We start from the raw sequence: 16,251 nt of genomic DNA, 5'->3' as shown, positions 1-16,251 counted from the left end.
TCGTTTGACAGATTTTACATTGACGAAAACACAAGTTTTAGGTCGAAAACCAGTTTTAGCAACGAAAACATGTTTTCGATGTCGGTCAGAACATGGTATTATCATGGTTCAAAACATTGTATGTCAAAATCAAATAAAAAGCCAATAAAGTTGCAGGTATAGAAAACGTATATATGTATTTAAGTTATTTAGCAGAGAGCGATCTGCCCGGTTGAGAAGCAGCCATTTGTAATAGCAATTGAGAAAAAAGTGTGTGACATTCGTAATTTTGAAGTTTGCTATTTCTGTTTTGCTTCTTTCTTTATGTGTATTTTGTCGGTGGTTTATTTCAGTGATTTTTAAGTAATTTTTTTGTGCAAATGTAATTAAAATGAAGTGCGTGGTGATTGGATCCAACCACACGTACAAAAATAATAAATTGGTTAGCACAAACATATGCACCACATTGCTTGCATTTCTTTTTTATGCTTCGTCTTCATATTCTTTGTTTACTTTGCACAGAAAAAACATGGCGCCGAAATTACAAACGTCAGCCAGAAAATTACTTTTTTCTTTTGCTTCATCTTGTCAGATCTTGTGGAATTGGATCATGGTGTTAGCACGCTTGCAAAAAAAGTTTATGTCTGCAACTTGAAGCAAGTGCTTGATCGTGTAGTGCCCATGTTATCAGTAAGTAAACTTAATGCAACCCTATGCTACGCTTGGTTGCATCGCTGTAATGGTCGCCATTTTATTTCCGTGAAATCTTTTTGTGGTTCGGTGTGAACGGGAGATCGTGCGCGATTAAAATTAAAATTTCATCATTTTTAACAAAGTTAATTGAAACCCAGAGGGCTTAACCGCTGCTTTAAAGTGAAAGCTTAACTTATAAAAAGACACCACACAAAAACAGATCACCATGGTTGATAAAATTGATATGAGTTTGGACGAAATTATTAAAAGTCAAAAGCCAAAACCTATTGTCGGACGTGGTCCTAGCATAACTCGTCGTGGAGGTGGACGACCAATTCGAGGCGGCGGTAATGCTGATGGACGTCGCCGACCCGCTGGTGGCGCTACATTAAAAGGACGTAATCGTGGCGGGGGAATACAAAAGGCTAAATTCGCAAGGGTAAAGAAATTGAAATAAAATGAATCGAAATTAAAATGGATAACAATGCGTGGGATTTCATAAATTGAAAGTAAAATTAGCGTTCCGCAGTAAAAAAAAAAAACATTTGTGGAGTCATGTGCCTCATTTTGCTAGACTTAGTTCTGTTTGGTTATTTTTTATCAACAAACTAACATGGCCAACAGAGTAAAAAAATAGCAACATACATTTCCCATTGTGAATTTTCTTTTCGAGAAATATACAGAACAAAGATGTCAATAATGCATAAAATGGCTGCACAACGGGACTTGCTGAAAACTACAATCTTTTTGGATGGCGGAAAATGAATTATATTCGAGAAGAGGGCTGATTCAATGCGAAGAAATAGCGTTGCTCTTGTTTGCGTTGGCCCCAACAGGAGCTCAACATATACCTCAAAGCATATTGCATCAATAACCATTTCCCATATAGTTATTTTATACTACTTTAACCCGTAAAATTGAACGATAACTATTTTAATAGTATTGTAAATTTCTGCTTAGAAATATTATGTTTAATTTTCTTTGAATTACATATTTAATTTGATTTGATTTTACCGTTCGACTGATATGTCAGCGGTTCCCACTACGTTCACTCGTTGGCGCGTAAAATGCACTTTGTGCTACTGACCGCCACTGCCACTTCGGTAGGCGTTAGTGACCAATGGTCATATATACGTAAAGACGCATTTGCGAGTGAGGTTGTATAACTGCAGCGACGCTATGGGAGATCGTAATCGAACCAGAACATAAAATTCCTTAGATCGCAAAGTCCAGAACAAAACATCAACAACAACTGATCACAAAAAGAATTCCATCAAAACCTACTACTCCTACTTCCTCTAGGGCGATGTAAACAGCGCATGGAAACACGACATGTACGACGGGCCAAAACGTGGTATTTTAAAAGGATCATCTGAAGTAGCAAAGTTACTTGTCTCCAACTTGGATTATGGTGTATCGGACTCGGATATTCAGGAGTTGTTTGCCGAATTCGGGCCGCTGAAGAAGGCAGCCGTGCATTATGATCGCTCTGGACGCTCATTGGGTTTGTTTGAGCTATATTTATTTGTACTACTTCTTTTAACTAAATTGTTTCATTGTTTTTTAAAGGTACTGCTGATGTGGTTTTCGAACGTCGTTCAGATGCACTAAAGGCTATTAAACAATACAATGGCGTACCCCTTGATGGCCGACCAATGAATATTCAATTAACCACATCGGACGTTTCAGCTCTGACAAGAGTCGGTCGCATTGGCGGAGGTGTTGGTGGTAGTCCAATCAAACGCAGAACAGGTTCAGCCCCACCACCCAGACGTGGAGGTGATGATAGAATAAATTACAAAGGCCTTTTGCTTTAACTTACTTGTAATTGCAGCAACTAGTGGAGTACGCCGTGGCCCACCTAATCGTAGAGGGGCTGCCGGGCCCAAACGTGGTGGGCGTCCCAAAGTACCAGAGAAAACGGCAGCTGAATTGGATGCCGAACTGGACGCTTATGTTAATGATATGAAAATTTAGAAATAGTCTTAAGAAATTATTAGCTAAGACACGACTTGATTAATATATTTGACATTGACTTTAAAATATGTGAAATAAATGTTACTTGAGAGCAAGTATGTATAACAAAAAATGATCATTAAAACGAAAGCCAAAAAGTACAATAATTTGAAGCTGTTGTGAAAATTTTCTTCAACAATTTATAAGACGACACTACAAGATTTATTTCAAGTTTTATCTTAAGTATATATGTATGTATCAGTGCTGTACAGGATTAAACAACAAATTTTCATTTCATATGACCACTTTAAGCATTATCTAAAGTTAAAAATACAATTTTGCCATGTTATAAATTCAATTTTTTTACTCGTAAACGCTTCACATTTTCCGGGATATCCATTCTACCTGAAACTGTAAATAAAATATTACAAGCAAACAATTCAACATGTTTTTTTTTTGTGTATAAAATTGGCGAAAACACTAAACCGACCAATAAAATTGCATTACTTTATTAAAAATTCAGCCCTATTGCGAGTGTCAACTAGTAGTAGATAAAGACAGTCGATTATCGATTATCCGTGGTATTTTTAAAGTCGTTTTCTCGTTCAATAAGTGTGTTAATAGTTTATAGTCGCTCGTCCTCTTACAAACAAACAGTTGGAGGAAAATGATCGAAAAACTATTCACAGTCGCTTATTGAATGAGAAATCGATGTTCGCAATACCATGAAAAAGCGATAATCGAATAAGAGTCATTTATCTACTACTAGTCTACGCTCGCAATAGGGGTGATTATGTAATATACGTGACCATCAAGGCAAAACCCCATATTTGGCCATGGGGAAAATATACCATAATTTGTAATTGTGGTTATTGCGTCTTGATATTTGACCGATTTGAAATTAACAAATTTTTATTCCAAGTTCCTTTTCCTTTTCCAATTCCTTTTGTTTTATATTGCGGGGTTTTCCCTTCCTCCCAAAAAAGGCGATTTTTTTGCACAGTACACTGCGATACGTAGGCGTTATGGCTCTACTCAACTCACAAGTCCCAACAAATATTGCGCGTGCAACGACTGTTTTATCCAGCACCGATTCTTTTGGAGAAATTTATGGTTGGCAATGCTAATTATGCCGCTTTTTTAACGAAAAAATGCAGCCAACTTCACTTAAAAAACTTTGCAGCTTGTGTCTGATCGCTTCGTGTACTGCCGGTGAATTTATTTTTTGCAACCATTTGTCTGCAAATATTTCCATGTTTGCAGCCATTTTAATATAAATTTAAACTACTAGCAACGTCTCGAATAAACAAATTTCGTGATTTGCCTACTAAAAGTGTTATAGACTTTTTTATACCTCCGTGTGAGTGCTCTGTCTGCGTCGCTGCCTTTGTTGCTTTCGCCGCTGTTGCTTTGTTGTTTTGGCGCCTTTGAGCAAACGCCAGCGGTGTGAATATTATTCCTGAAAAAATGGTTGATAGAAGTGACAATGGTAAGATCTACATAGCTTCTTTTTTCCATATTACAGACGCTGGTTTATACTCGTCTTTTGATAGTAAATCGCAAACTAAACGTTTCTAAATTGTATTATTTGCAGCTGAGTCTTTTGATGATGCTGTCGAGGAGCGTGTCATTAATGAGGAGTATAAAATTTGGAAGAAAAATACGCCCTTTTTGTATGACCTGGTAATGACACACGCCTTGGAATGGCCGTCGCTAACCGCACAGTGGCTACCGGACGTTACTAAGCAAGAGGGTAAAGACTATTCAGTACATCGTCTGATCTTGGGCACTCATACTTCGGATGAACAAAATCATTTGCTAATTGCGAGCGTTCAGTTACCCAGTGAGGACGCACAGTTTGATGGTTCACACTATGACAACGAGAAAGGCGAGTTTGGAGGATTTGGTTCGGTTTGTGGGAAGATTGAAATCGAAATTAAGATCAATCACGAAGGCGAAGTTAATCGGGCACGTTATATGCCGCAAAACGCATGCGTCATTGCAACTAAAACACCATCAAGTGATGTACTTGTGTTTGATTACACGAAACATCCTAGTAAGCCAGAACCATCGGGAGAATGTCATCCGGATTTACGTTTACGAGGACATCAGAAAGAAGGTTACGGTCTCTCGTGGAATCCGAATCTAAATGGTGAGTTGTGAAGAAATTGAATAATAAACCACAAATAAATGTCAATTATTATTTAAAGGTTATCTTCTATCCGCATCTGATGACCATACTATCTGCCTTTGGGATATAAATGCTACTCCAAAGGAGCACAGAGTAATTGATGCAAAAAACATATTTACCGGTCACACCGCTGTAGTGGAAGATGTTGCTTGGCATTTGCTGCATGAATCCCTTTTTGGCTCTGTAGCCGATGATCAAAAACTAATGATTTGGGACACGCGTAATAATAATACGTCGAAGCCTTCACATACGGTGGATGCGCACACAGCTGAAGTAAATTGTTTAAGTTTTAACCCATACTCCGAGTTCATTTTGGCAACCGGTTCTGCTGATAAGACAGTAGCTTTATGGGATTTACGTAATCTGAAATTAAAGTTGCATTCCTTTGAGTCGCATAAGGATGAAATCTTCCAAGTGCAATGGTCACCTCATAATGAAACAATTTTGGCATCGTCTGGAACGGATCGCCGCCTGCACGTATGGGATTTATCAAAAATAGGCGAAGAGCAGAGCGCAGAAGACGCCGAAGATGGACCCCCAGAGCTATTATTTATACATGGTGGACATACAGCGAAGATTTCAGATTTTTCCTGGAATCCTAATGAACCTTGGATAATTTGTTCAGTATCAGAGGACAATATTATGCAAGTCTGGCAGATGGCCGAAAATGTTTATAATGACGAAGAGCCTGAAATACCAGCATCTGAACTAGAAAGCGCCAACGCCTAATTGGTTTTGTTGCCACAGTTTGTTTTAGTTATATATAAATATCTTTTTTTTTTTAATTCTACTACATGTCAATCTCACATTGTGTGGGTACAGAGGTACAGAGGATTCAGTTTGCTTTTGTGGTTTTTTCGATGTTTGTAAAAAAGGTATGCGTAGAAATAATTTAATTGTTTTGTATTATCACGCTAACGTTCTGTGTCTGTTCAGCGATATCTGAAAGAAACTACATATATATATATGAGCAAAAGCTGTCCAAATAAAGTATCATAAACAGGTAAATTTTATTCATTACTTGAAAATTCTCCGACGAAATTGGAAACAAAAAAGCCTGCCCGTGCACGTTTTTGTGCGTGTGTTGGAATTAAAGTGTTCAAAAACGGTTTGCAAAATTCCTCCCATATTTTATAGGGTAACTGATAACTGTTTTTCTTTTTGCCAGTTCCTTTAGCGTGCATTGCTTTTTTATGAGTCGTAAAAGCGGGTTTATTGGTAAAGATGAAGGGTTGATAGCGTACCCATTGCGCAAAATTATCGTATGTTACAAAAACCAAGTTTTACAGGAAAGTATTTTTTGTACTTTTCCCTCATTTGGCTAGCACCATCAATACCAAAGTTTAGATTTGCTGAGTTAATACGCAAGATTTGTTTTGTAAAAAGGTCTACATTCTAATTTCTTAGCACATATGATAGTTTCACCCACAAGAAAAAACTCATTGTCAATACGATAAAATTTACAGTAAATTTTTGGGATAGCAATTGGGATTTATAATATTTGAATAGGTGATGCGTTATGGGTTGCAAAACAAAGTTGCATCAAAAAGTGATTTAAAAAATGTACATACGGTGCTTTTGCGCAAAAGGATCGATATCTAAGTCCTCTATGTATGCTGTAAATTTACACATTTTGTTTAGCCCTAAACCACTATTTTCATATGCAGTGATCTGTTACAGTAAAATCATGATAAAAAAATTTGAATTTTTTAAATTTTCTGATATTCATGAAAGGTATGAAGCAGTGCTCTTACTAGTTTGTTCTTATGTAGTAACGATGATTTCTTATATCCGTGGGACGAAAATTATGGCTGACTTCCAAGACGTCAATTGCATTGCAACTGCAATCGGTTGACAATAGGCCGTATGCATAAAAACTAAGCAATTGCTTTTGCTTAAAATTTCATACCGTTCACTTAAATTTATTCGAACAAACTGACTAAAAGGTTCAATGACTAAGGGCCGGTTTCTCTATCTCCGGTTAACACTAATCCCCCGGTAAACATCGTTACCGACCTTATCGACTCCCTGTTATATGCATGGAGTCGTAGACGTCGATAACGATGTTTAACCGCAGATTAGTGTTAACCAGACATTGAGTAACCGGCCCTAAGTCATTGAAATATCGGAGTTTTCGTATTTCTGATATTTACCGTTATATGGGAAGGGGCGGGCTTGTTCGAGTTGCAATCACAACCGCAGTGTTGCGCGCTTAATTTTAGTCCAGCTTGGAAATTTTTAAACAGATTCAGGCAGGTTCTGCAATTCACCTCCGAGCGAATTTAAACGCCCATCAATTTGAATTCAAAACGACTTTTGTGAGTGTAGTGGCTTCGGTAGTTACTGATGTATCTAGTTTTCGTATATCTACCTGTAAACTAAGTTTATATGGGAGGTAGGCGCGGTAAATGTCCAGTTTCAAAAATTGTCAACAGCTTTTTTAGTGAGACTAAAAAATTGGCGACCGCTGTGGTGTAGTGATAAGCAGTGTGCACTTCTACTCTCAAGCCCTGGTCAACGCAAAAAATAAAAAATATGTTTTTTCTTAAATTAAATTAAATTAACAACGGTCGCCTCTCTGCAGGCAATGGCGAACCTCCGAGTGTATTTCTGCCATGAAAAACAGCTTCTCATAAAAATACAATCGCCGTTCGGAGTCACCGTACAACTGTAGATCCCTCCCCTTTGCTTGACAACATCAATGCGAACACCACAAATCGGAGCAGAAGCTCGACCAAACACTTGCATATGTATAAGCACCAATCTATTATTATTATTATTAACCAATGTTAGGGCCGAGGTTGTGAACTGGCTACTGAGATACAGGATTTCATCCAAGCCGAATTTATATCATCAAGCACACCAAAGACTTTATCGGCCGCCGATTTAGTTAGACTTCGTAGTCTCTCCATTGCATTTTCGGATGCGATTAAGGTGGTATAGTGTGCGTACCTCTTACATCTTCATGTATTTCAAGCAAGCCCCATCGGCATCCGATATAGTCAGCAGTGTACGAGGGCTCTTAGGCTGATACAAACAACCGTTATAATACCTACACAAGTGCTCTCAGGTATGAAAATTGTTAGAATCTTAGATTTAATAATTTCTTAAAATATTTACTAATCTAAGCAATAATGAAACTCATTTCTAATGATCTACAATGTACACATTTATTTTTGAACGCTATTTTAAAGGGAGTGTCTACTTACACGTGCCACGGTAAAAAATACGCCGAAAGAAGTTCTGTTCCACTTCTCCGGCAACACAGAAAGGAGAATTGTGAGTAGTAAAGGTTATAACCCCTAAGCGCGGCCGGAGGCCGCCTACCCAGAAAGAAGTGCTGTGCTACTTCTCCGGCAATACAGAAATGAGCATTTTTAGTAAGGGTTATCATCTCTAAGCGCGGCCGTAGGCAGCGTACGCAGAAAAATTCTGCCCTACTTCTCCGGCAACACATAATCCACGTAATTTTACCGTAGATCTACGGTGATTTTTACCGTGGATCTACGGGTTAAAAATCACTGTAGATCTACGGTAAAAGTTACTGAGGCGCGTGTGTAGACACTGCCTATTTTAAATTACCAAAAGCAATTTTTCATATCTTAAAGTGGCCAATCTAATAGATTAATCCAAGTAATAGGAATATTTTTTTCCGAATGCCTCTATAGTGATATCAAGAGATCGCGCACTATTTCTACTGCGACGGCATATGAGGTTTCCTATTATAATATCTCCAGCTTTCACTTTCTGTGGATGCTCCAAAAAGAATACCACTTGCTTCCAATGAGTTGGCTTGTTATTAGGCGAAGTGCTAAACATCACTGGTACAGGAAGGTCAAAATATGTGTCGAAATAACCCACAAATGCCGATAATTCTCCGTTCTTTGTACAATTAAGATTAAGTTGGTAAGAGAAATTGGAATAATTTAAATCAACTTTCCGCAGGTTTAAATCCGCTATTAGATTTGACTCAGTAAGTATGTGCTGCGCATCAACCACGTCTATAAGAGGTTCATGCAATACTTCTTTTTTCATATTTGACATATTCAGGTCATATACATTATCCCAAAATGTCACTTGCTGCTTGTAGAGGGTCTCATTGCCATAACCAACTATGCTCATTGTGCAGCGATTTGGAAGTAACACTCCGTCCTCTCGTAAATGTGTATCCCGGGCATAAATTATACTGTCCAACATGCCCTCGAACAGTAGGAAATAGCCCATCCACTCTGAAATTATGATGTCGAATTTTTCTTGTGGTAGCGTAGTATCCTCCAAACGTCCTTTTACCAGTGTGACATTGTTGATGTCATTTTGCCTAGTCATTAAAAATTAAATTTGTTTATCTGCGATGTCGAAAAGTTTACGTGGAAGGGACCTTACTTCAAAATATCCATGGCATTGTAAATTATATCGGAGTTATCTATACCGATTACATTTTTCGCGCCGGCCTGCGATGCGAAAATTGAAAGAACTGAGGTGCCACAACCCACATCAAGTACATCTTTGCCGCTCACGAATGGTTTGTTCAAAAACAACGCATCGCGGTAACTTGTGGTGCGTACGACATCCTTATTACGGTGAAAAAAACTCAGTTATTATTCATTTCATAGGAGGAATTATCACTTACCGACAACATTTCGTGATGTATGGCGAAGTGTGCATAACTACTAAAATATCCACTGTCAGCTTCAGCAGAAAGGGCTGCGACGGAATTGAGAGCCTTTACTTTTCCATTTTTAATGCTAATTGATGACAATTTTTCCTTCTCCAACAGTCGTTGAAAGCCTTTGCGCATTTTTGTCATATCTTCACTTGCTTGCTCTAGTAACTGTTCTAACTCTCTGACCTTTTCTTTTAAAACATTCAAAGATTGTGTTGCACTTGTATCATTTATGTTAACTGCTTCCGAGTCTGCCTCAGCCAAAAGTGGCATTTCATCGTAATCTTTGCATGTCAAGCATATCAAGTAAATATTTGTTTACTTAATTGTAAATGCAATGAATGTAATTACGTACCATAGCTTAACCATGCTTCGTATTCTTTTGGTTTTAAATATTTTTCGTCGTTCCAAAATGGTTCCTTTGCTGCTAAAATTCTTTCTGCAGTCACATTCTCCCAACGTATGCAATTTATCAATTTAAGAAATGAATACTGGTCCATGTGAAATTTGAATTTCAGTCGATGGAAGTCAATACTATGCAAACTACTCAAGTGTTCAATACCTATTTCCACTGAAGATAACTGCTGTTTACAGAACAAACATTGCACAGCTTCTGTCTCCATTTCCTCGTCAACATCACTGAAATCGTCGTCATCATCGCTATTCGCAGAATTACTGGCCTGTTCATTAATGAGTTCAGGAATATCTAAAGTGAGCAAATGTTAATAATTTCTGGTTTATTAAAAGATAAAATAAAAGCTACCTTCGTGCTCCATTGTGGAAATCAAAAGTCAAAAAAACGCACGTGCGGCACCCAACGCGAATTTAAGCTGAAATTAGTCAAGAACGTAAACTACCGGTACGTAAACCCGAGTCAGCTGACACGATCTGTCTTACCAAAGCGCCATGTAAATGAAAACTAAACACCGCAGAATTTTTCTGTAGTTGTAGCCCGTAGCGCAGAAATCTGCGGAATTTAGATTTTTCCGTGTCAGCTGATTTCTCCTTTTTTAGACGGTTGCCACTTCGTCAGTTTTACAGATGGTAAAAAAGATATAAGTTCCTACTCAAAATATGTTTAAAATATTTGAAATTTACTATTGAATAAGGTTTTTGTTGAAAACTAAGTAGTTTATATTTAGCTAAAATCTATTATAGCACGAAAAATTGTAGTTGAAAGGGTAAGTTTATGAAAAGGCATTGATGAGTGGCAACAGTGTAGTAAGCAACACTGAGGGCTCCAGTAATCAACAAAATTCTGCGTATACAGACTGCGTTTAAGTACACGTTCTGCGTTCTCGACTAATTTCAGCTTTACAGTTGCGCTCAGTTGTGTTCAAGGCGAATTTATACAAGGTGGTGTTGTAAAATCAGCTGATTTCTTCGCCTTACATGTATTTTGTTTGTGCTTTTACTGATTTGACAGCACACCCATCAAAAGCAAAAACAAAATTTATGTAAACTTTGGAGCGAATTGAGATTTGACATAACACCCTCCATACAAAATACATGTGGTTTTCGTTGCTGTAATCTAAATTCGCCAGTAACACCACCTTGTATAAATTCGCCTTGGTCAAAACGGAGACAAATTCCTNGAGCGAATTGAGATTTGACATAACACCCTCCATACAAAATACATGTGGTTTTCGTTGCTGTAATCTAAATTCGCCAGTAACACCACCTTGTATAAATTCGCCTTGGTCAAAACGGAGACAAATTCCTGTTAGGGACGTTCCGATACCATCAAAGTATCGATACCTACTCAAATGAGTTTACTCAAAGCGCTATTTCGATACTAATTGTATGAGGGAAGCGAATGTATCGATACCTACTTATATCGATAACTTTTCATCATTTTATATGCAACAAAGCGAAAGTAATTTTCAGGCGTTATCTGTGACATACCTTTTGCGACACCTGAGTGGTAGATCGACCTATCTCAGCAGCCGGTTTGAAAATGCCCTATCTGAGAAAACTTTTCAAAAGAACCCTATTCCAGAATTTGATTGAAAAACGCCTTATATCAGAAAACTTTACAAGACCACCCTCTTTCAGAATTCGGTACAAAAACGCCCTATCTCACATACCAATTCAAAACGCCCTATCTCAAATATTTTCAGTACATTTTCAGTTGAGGTATCGATATGTTTATTTGATTATTAGTAACATTAGTAGAAATACGATTACTTAGACAAAATATTAAACCTTTGAAAGGTTCCCACAAAACGTTACGGCTACAAAGCATTGCTTGCACTTTGTAAAAATATATCCCCACTTTAGATTTTGGCGGTGCCATTGCTTAAAGCAATTATTTTTCATAAAAACGAAGCAATTATTTTCCATAGAAAAAATATGACCGAAAGATATGGAAATTCCTCAAATCTATTCGATACAAGTACTTTTATTTCGATACTAAGAAGGTATCGATAAAACGATTCAAGTACAAAAAGTAGTTGGTATTGAAACAAAAGTATCGAGTACATACTCGTATTTACTTATATCGGAACTTCCCTAAAGGCCGGTCCACATAGAACTTCCCAGCAAGAACAGTGACGGTCACTTTCCTAGTAACGTGACCGTCACGCGCGCCCATTAAGTTCGGCACGTTTTGCTATCACATTCTTAATAGTGAATCAAAAATGCTCCCAGAAGTTTTGTGTACGTGTGATTTTTCAAACCAAATAGTTTGCCTGCTTGGTCATATGTGAAAAGATTAGCTTGACTACTTACTCATATGCGAAAGATACCTCGCAAGAAAAAACAATAGATGGCACTCCAATCAAAAATTATTACATGTGTGTTAGTAATAGCATACAATTTGCGTTTGTGTTGGAGTTTCGGTCACGCTGGTTTTGCTGGGTTTCGCGTTGGCTTTGGCGTTGGCGTTGGCTTGACAGAACGCTTGCTACAATGAACGCTTGGCAGCGAATGCTTGGGCCACTAAATTAATATACTAACGACAGATAAATTAATATTTCATATCAATAATTGCATTAAAAACGATATTTCTTGCCCGAACTTGATTAAAAAGGGAAAATATTTCACACAATTTTATTTATTTGCAACAGCTGACGAGCAACGCACGCGAAAAGATGAGAGTTGGCCATCTTTTTGGTTTGTGTTGGCGTGAGCGTTGCCGAATTTTGGCTATGTGGACGGCTGCATTTGAATTCATGTATTCATAGTCAGCCAACGCCAAAGTTTTATGTGGACGGGCCTTAATTCCTGTTGCAAACGTTTCAGATACGGTCAAAATCGGCGCGGCACTTTTTCAAAGTAAGGAGTTGTCCTTTCTTATAAATTTACCTTCTTTTGTTTTATTAAACGGTGTGGTGCTGAAAAATGTTTGCACAAGGCTTTCATGATTTTTTGCCCGGTTTTGTTCCACCTCTTTGTACAAACATATGTCAGAGTTAATGAAATGTTGAAAAGCCTGGGCATACCTAAAGAATACCGAACCTTGAGCTAGAGCAAAAAGAAAACGTGGACGTGGTGCACCAATTTCTGCTGAGTTTAATGGTAAACTTTTTTTTGTGACAGGGGCGACGCTAGGTGGGGGCTAAACGTGGAATTTCCAACATTTTCAAAAGCTTATATTTTGAAAACTATTGAACCGATTTTCAAAATATGGACACAGTTGGAAAGGTAATATTTTGAGAAAAAGTAAAAAAACGCAATTATAACAATTTTTTTTATAAAAAGTATGTTTTTCGTAAAAAGAACGTAATTAACTATATTAACAAATATGTTTTTTGGAAAGACCATAAAAATACCTTTAATTTGGCGTATAATTTTATATAGTTAGGTTTAAGTACAACTGTCAGCAGTGCAATAAAACAACAGTATTAATGTTATATGTTCTCTACAAAAGATTTTCAGCCCTTTTTATTTAGCAACACAGAAAGAAGAATTCTACACCGAAGGCCGCCTACGCAGAAAGGAATTCTACGCAAAAATACTGTGGATAGCGTAGCTTGATTAATTATCCATTTAATTCTACAACTCAATCTTATAACAAATAAGGTGATTAAATAAAATGGTTTGTATATACAATTTCTTTAGTATTTTTTAAATTTTAATTAAATTTTTGTAAAAACTAAAGAGAGTAAGATTTTATATCGCATGATTTTTATTTCAAATTTTCGCCTGCGGCGCTTTTCATATAAAACTATATTTTTATATGTTTAGTCAAATATGATGTCCACAAGAATTTTTTGCTACAAGTCATATATCAAATTAACGGTATTTTTGTACATAAATATATATAAATCGAATGAAAGGCCCTTCAATCACCTTTTCAACATTGTCCATATTTAGAAAATCGGTTCAATAGTTTTTGAAATATAAGCTTTTGAAAATGTTGAAAACTCCACGTTAAGCCCCCCATCGCCGCCCCTGACAATTTGCACCAAAAAACAAAATATACCGTTAAAAATTTTTTATTTGGTTGTTCTAATTTTTTTATTTTTAAGTCCTTCAACACTGGTTGGGTGCATCCGACAAAAATGGAAATACAACAATGCATGTCAGCTGTTTAGCTTGCATAACCTCTATCGAAAACACAAACACAATTTTTCAGGAACATGATATCGGTAAGTTTTTTAATTTTAGTAGTAAAATTGGTAAATATTTAACACTTCTACATTCGCAGGCTGTCCGAAATTTGTTAACACAACGCGTCTCTGCTGGCCTACCTCTGTTACGCCTGACTACAGCTTTGTATAGTACTGATGTGGCAGCCACCACTGGCGAAGGACTAGCAACTATTGCACCAGCGTCTATCAATGAAATAGCTGCTGAAAAGGATAAATTATTTAGTAAACTGGAAATTGAATTACGAGGAATTGATCCGGCGGTGTTGAAAAGTTATGCGTGGTTTGCAACGACGGCAGCAAATCACTTGAACATTGAAGTGGGAAAATGGTAGGTATTTGTACATTTCTAATGTGCTATGTACGTATTTTGTATATTCATGGTGCTAGTTCATTTTTAAATTTCCAGCTGGGCTGAGCGCAAGGCACACCATGACCGCTTGACTCTTCTGAAATCGGTGCACATTTATAAGAAGCATCGCGTTCAATACGAAGTCCGCACATACTTCCGATACCTGAATTTCCACAAATTGACCGGCTCAACGTTAGACACTTTTCTAGAGTATATTGAACGTAATCTACCCGAAGGTGTTGCTTTAAATGCTACGAAAACCGAAATACAAGAAATGCCGGAACACTTGAGACAGCCACCAAGTGAAGTCCAATCATAAGTGACTTCAAAGTGTGCTTCCAAGTTTTTATTTATGCTAAAATGTTATGATTTAAGCGAATATATTAAACAACCATAACATGTAGCCACTACAACAACAACAACAACCAAACACTGTTTTCGTTAGTTAAAAATTAGTTTTGTAAAAGCCTGGACGACATTGTTTTCTTCGTATAAAAATTACCATCTATGCAGCATATGAAAGTACATTAGTGTGCGCCTTATTTATATGGAGATTTTTAATTTTTTTTTATTTATTTAAATGCATTTCAGAAAAACTCAAATGTATTTCAGAAAAGGCCAAGTGTATTTCAGAGAAGCTCTATGTATTCCAGAATAGACCCAGGGTGTGAGCATCAGTCTCTTCCACATCTAAACATTGTGTTATGTCGCTGAATATTGAGGTAAGATGGTTGGAGAAGTGTCTTATTTTCGAAACTAAATTCCAACTAAGTATTTAACCATGGTTGCGCATACTGGACATTACCATCCATTATAATTCAGAAATAAAGAGACTGATGCTTTGGCTTGATGCACGAGCACAATCGCAATAGATATATGTAGTTTCTTTCCCTTGCTTTATTATTTGATCCATGTACTTCAGTCGCCTTTCTACCGCTCTCGGTCCGTCCGTTGATTGAACGCTCTTATTAGTTTTAGCATAATTATTTACCCTAGCCCAAACATTCTCAATCGGTTGAGCATCGACGAGTATGGCCCAGGCGCAAGAGGGTGGGTGCCCACTACTTGCTCAAATCCAGCATAGCTGGTGCATTTTCGCTGAACAACAATAAATCGCAAATTACGTTGCTCCCAAACCCACCTCTTCTGAAAATCAAGCAGAAATACACTCGGAGGTTTTCCACTTGTAAGGGTTTTCCAAGTTAAAAATATTTTTCTGAAATACATTTGCCCCTTTCTGAAATACATTTGTGTTTTTCTGAAATATATTTGCCATTTTTTGAAGTACATTTGTGTTTTACTGAAAATCATTTGGCCTCTTCTGTAAAAAAATTGTGTTTTTTCTGATTTTCATTTCGCTTTTTGTGAAATACATTGCTCTTTACTGAAATACATTTGAGTTTTTCTGAAATACATTTGTGTTTTTCTGAAATACATTTGTGTTTTTCTGAAATATTGTTTGAAAAGGTGTAGATATGTACATAGGCACGTTCGGTCATAAAAACGTGCTCTGCGAAAAATTTAAAATATCTGATAACAGTCAGCCCTATTCTGCATTTCGATTACGTTCCCGCATTCCGCTCCGCTAGAATCGAACTTAGGTATTAGGTAGGAAACGTAAGAAGAAGAGGAAGACAAAACATCTTTCGAAATTAGCTGTTTGCCTAGGAATGTGTGAAATCGAAACAAAACAAGGAAATATTTGCCTCCAAACTATAGCAGCATATGAAGTTAAAGTTTGTAAATATTTTAAAATAAACTAAATATACCTAGCACCACTGTTATTTAAAAATAAAATCTAAGTGGATACATAATTATAAGAATG

General features: G+C 37.0%; 4 protein-coding genes across 5 annotated transcripts; 3 read left to right on the top strand and 1 right to left on the bottom strand.

Moving 5' to 3' along the window:
* The first annotated feature begins 723 nt into the window (after positions 1 to 723).
* Ref1 (RNA and export factor binding protein 1) lies at positions 724 to 3,067 on the top strand. Its single transcript, XM_017616911.1, has 4 exons — positions 724 to 1,111; positions 1,975 to 2,176; positions 2,242 to 2,451; positions 2,507 to 3,067. The coding sequence occupies exons 1-4, from the start codon at positions 899 to 901 to the stop codon at positions 2,647 to 2,649; spliced, it is 768 nt and encodes a 255-aa protein (XP_017472400.1). The 5' UTR covers positions 724 to 898; the 3' UTR covers positions 2,650 to 3,067.
* A 718-nt stretch (positions 3,068 to 3,785) lies between these two features.
* Caf1-55 (chromatin assembly factor 1 p55 subunit) lies at positions 3,786 to 5,827 on the top strand. Its single transcript, XM_017616910.1, has 3 exons — positions 3,786 to 4,117; positions 4,223 to 4,780; positions 4,839 to 5,827. Exons 1-3 carry the CDS (start codon positions 4,096 to 4,098, stop codon positions 5,546 to 5,548), a joined length of 1,290 nt encoding a protein of 429 aa, XP_017472399.1. The 5' UTR covers positions 3,786 to 4,095; the 3' UTR covers positions 5,549 to 5,827.
* Positions 5,828 to 8,339: 2,512 nt separating this feature from the next.
* Positions 8,340 to 10,815, bottom strand: Art3 (arginine methyltransferase 3). The gene is made up of 6 exons (XM_017616909.1): positions 10,801 to 10,815; positions 10,246 to 10,312; positions 9,838 to 10,188; positions 9,450 to 9,766; positions 9,203 to 9,390; positions 8,340 to 9,137 (listed from the first exon to the last, which is right to left on the bottom strand). The coding sequence occupies exons 2-6, from the start codon at positions 10,256 to 10,258 to the stop codon at positions 8,444 to 8,446; spliced, it is 1,563 nt and encodes a 520-aa protein (XP_017472398.1). The 5' UTR covers positions 10,259 to 10,312; positions 10,801 to 10,815; the 3' UTR covers positions 8,340 to 8,443.
* A 3,148-nt stretch (positions 10,816 to 13,963) lies between these two features.
* On the top strand, positions 13,964 to 15,572 carry mRpS10 (mitochondrial ribosomal protein S10). Of its 2 annotated transcripts, XR_001847632.1 has the most exons (4): positions 13,964 to 14,074; positions 14,134 to 14,405; positions 14,484 to 14,948; positions 15,018 to 15,572. XR_001847632.1 is itself a non-coding variant. In XM_017616922.1 (3 exons), the coding sequence occupies exons 1-3, from the start codon at positions 14,066 to 14,068 to the stop codon at positions 14,743 to 14,745; spliced, it is 543 nt and encodes a 180-aa protein (XP_017472411.1). In that variant the 5' UTR covers positions 13,964 to 14,065; the 3' UTR covers positions 14,746 to 15,572. The 2 variants fall into 2 exon arrangements, 1 of the variants encoding a protein (XP_017472411.1); XM_017616922.1 differs by having other exon boundaries at positions 14,484 to 15,572.
* The last annotated feature ends 679 nt before the right edge of the window (positions 15,573 to 16,251 follow it).

This window comes from Rhagoletis zephyria, unplaced genomic scaffold, assembly GCF_001687245.7.
Source record: "Rhagoletis zephyria isolate East Lansing unplaced genomic scaffold, Rhagoletis_zephyria_1.1 Rzeph_scaffold_01297, whole genome shotgun sequence".
Taxonomy (NCBI): domain Eukaryota; kingdom Metazoa; phylum Arthropoda; class Insecta; order Diptera; family Tephritidae; genus Rhagoletis; species Rhagoletis zephyria.
This window is presented reverse-complemented; position numbering and strand designations above follow the sequence as displayed.

What these genes read in the sequence shown, in the direction of transcription:
- Ref1 (XM_017616911.1), top strand. Translation starts at nt 899, where the DNA reads ATGGTTGATAAAATTGATATGAGTTTGGACGAAATTATTAAAAGTCAA. An exon ending in TCGCTCTGGACGCTCATTGG is followed by an intron (nt 2,177 to 2,241) that starts GTTTGTTTGAGC and finishes TGTTTTTTAAAG; the next exon opens with GTACTGCTGATGTGGTTTTC. An exon ending in CCCACCACCCAGACGTGGAG is followed by an intron (nt 2,452 to 2,506) that starts GTGATGATAGAA and finishes TTGTAATTGCAG; the next exon opens with CAACTAGTGGAGTACGCCGT.
- mRpS10 (XM_017616922.1), top strand. An exon ending in AACATTGAAGTGGGAAAATG is followed by an intron (nt 14,406 to 14,483) that starts GTAGGTATTTGT and finishes TTAAATTTCCAG; the next exon opens with CTGGGCTGAGCGCAAGGCAC.
- Art3 (XM_017616909.1), bottom strand. An exon ending in TACATCACGAAATGTTGTCG is followed by an intron (nt 9,391 to 9,449) that starts GTAAGTGATAAT and finishes CACCGTAATAAG; the next exon opens with GATGTCGTACGCACCACAAG. An exon ending in AATGCCATGGATATTTTGAA is followed by an intron (nt 9,138 to 9,202) that starts GTAAGGTCCCTT and finishes TTTAATGACTAG; the next exon opens with GCAAAATGACATCAACAATG.
- Caf1-55 (XM_017616910.1), top strand. Translation starts at nt 4,096, where the DNA reads ATGGTTGATAGAAGTGACAATG. An exon ending in GGTTGATAGAAGTGACAATG is followed by an intron (nt 4,118 to 4,222) that starts GTAAGATCTACA and finishes TATTATTTGCAG; the next exon opens with CTGAGTCTTTTGATGATGCT. An exon ending in GTGGAATCCGAATCTAAATG is followed by an intron (nt 4,781 to 4,838) that starts GTGAGTTGTGAA and finishes TATTATTTAAAG; the next exon opens with GTTATCTTCTATCCGCATCT.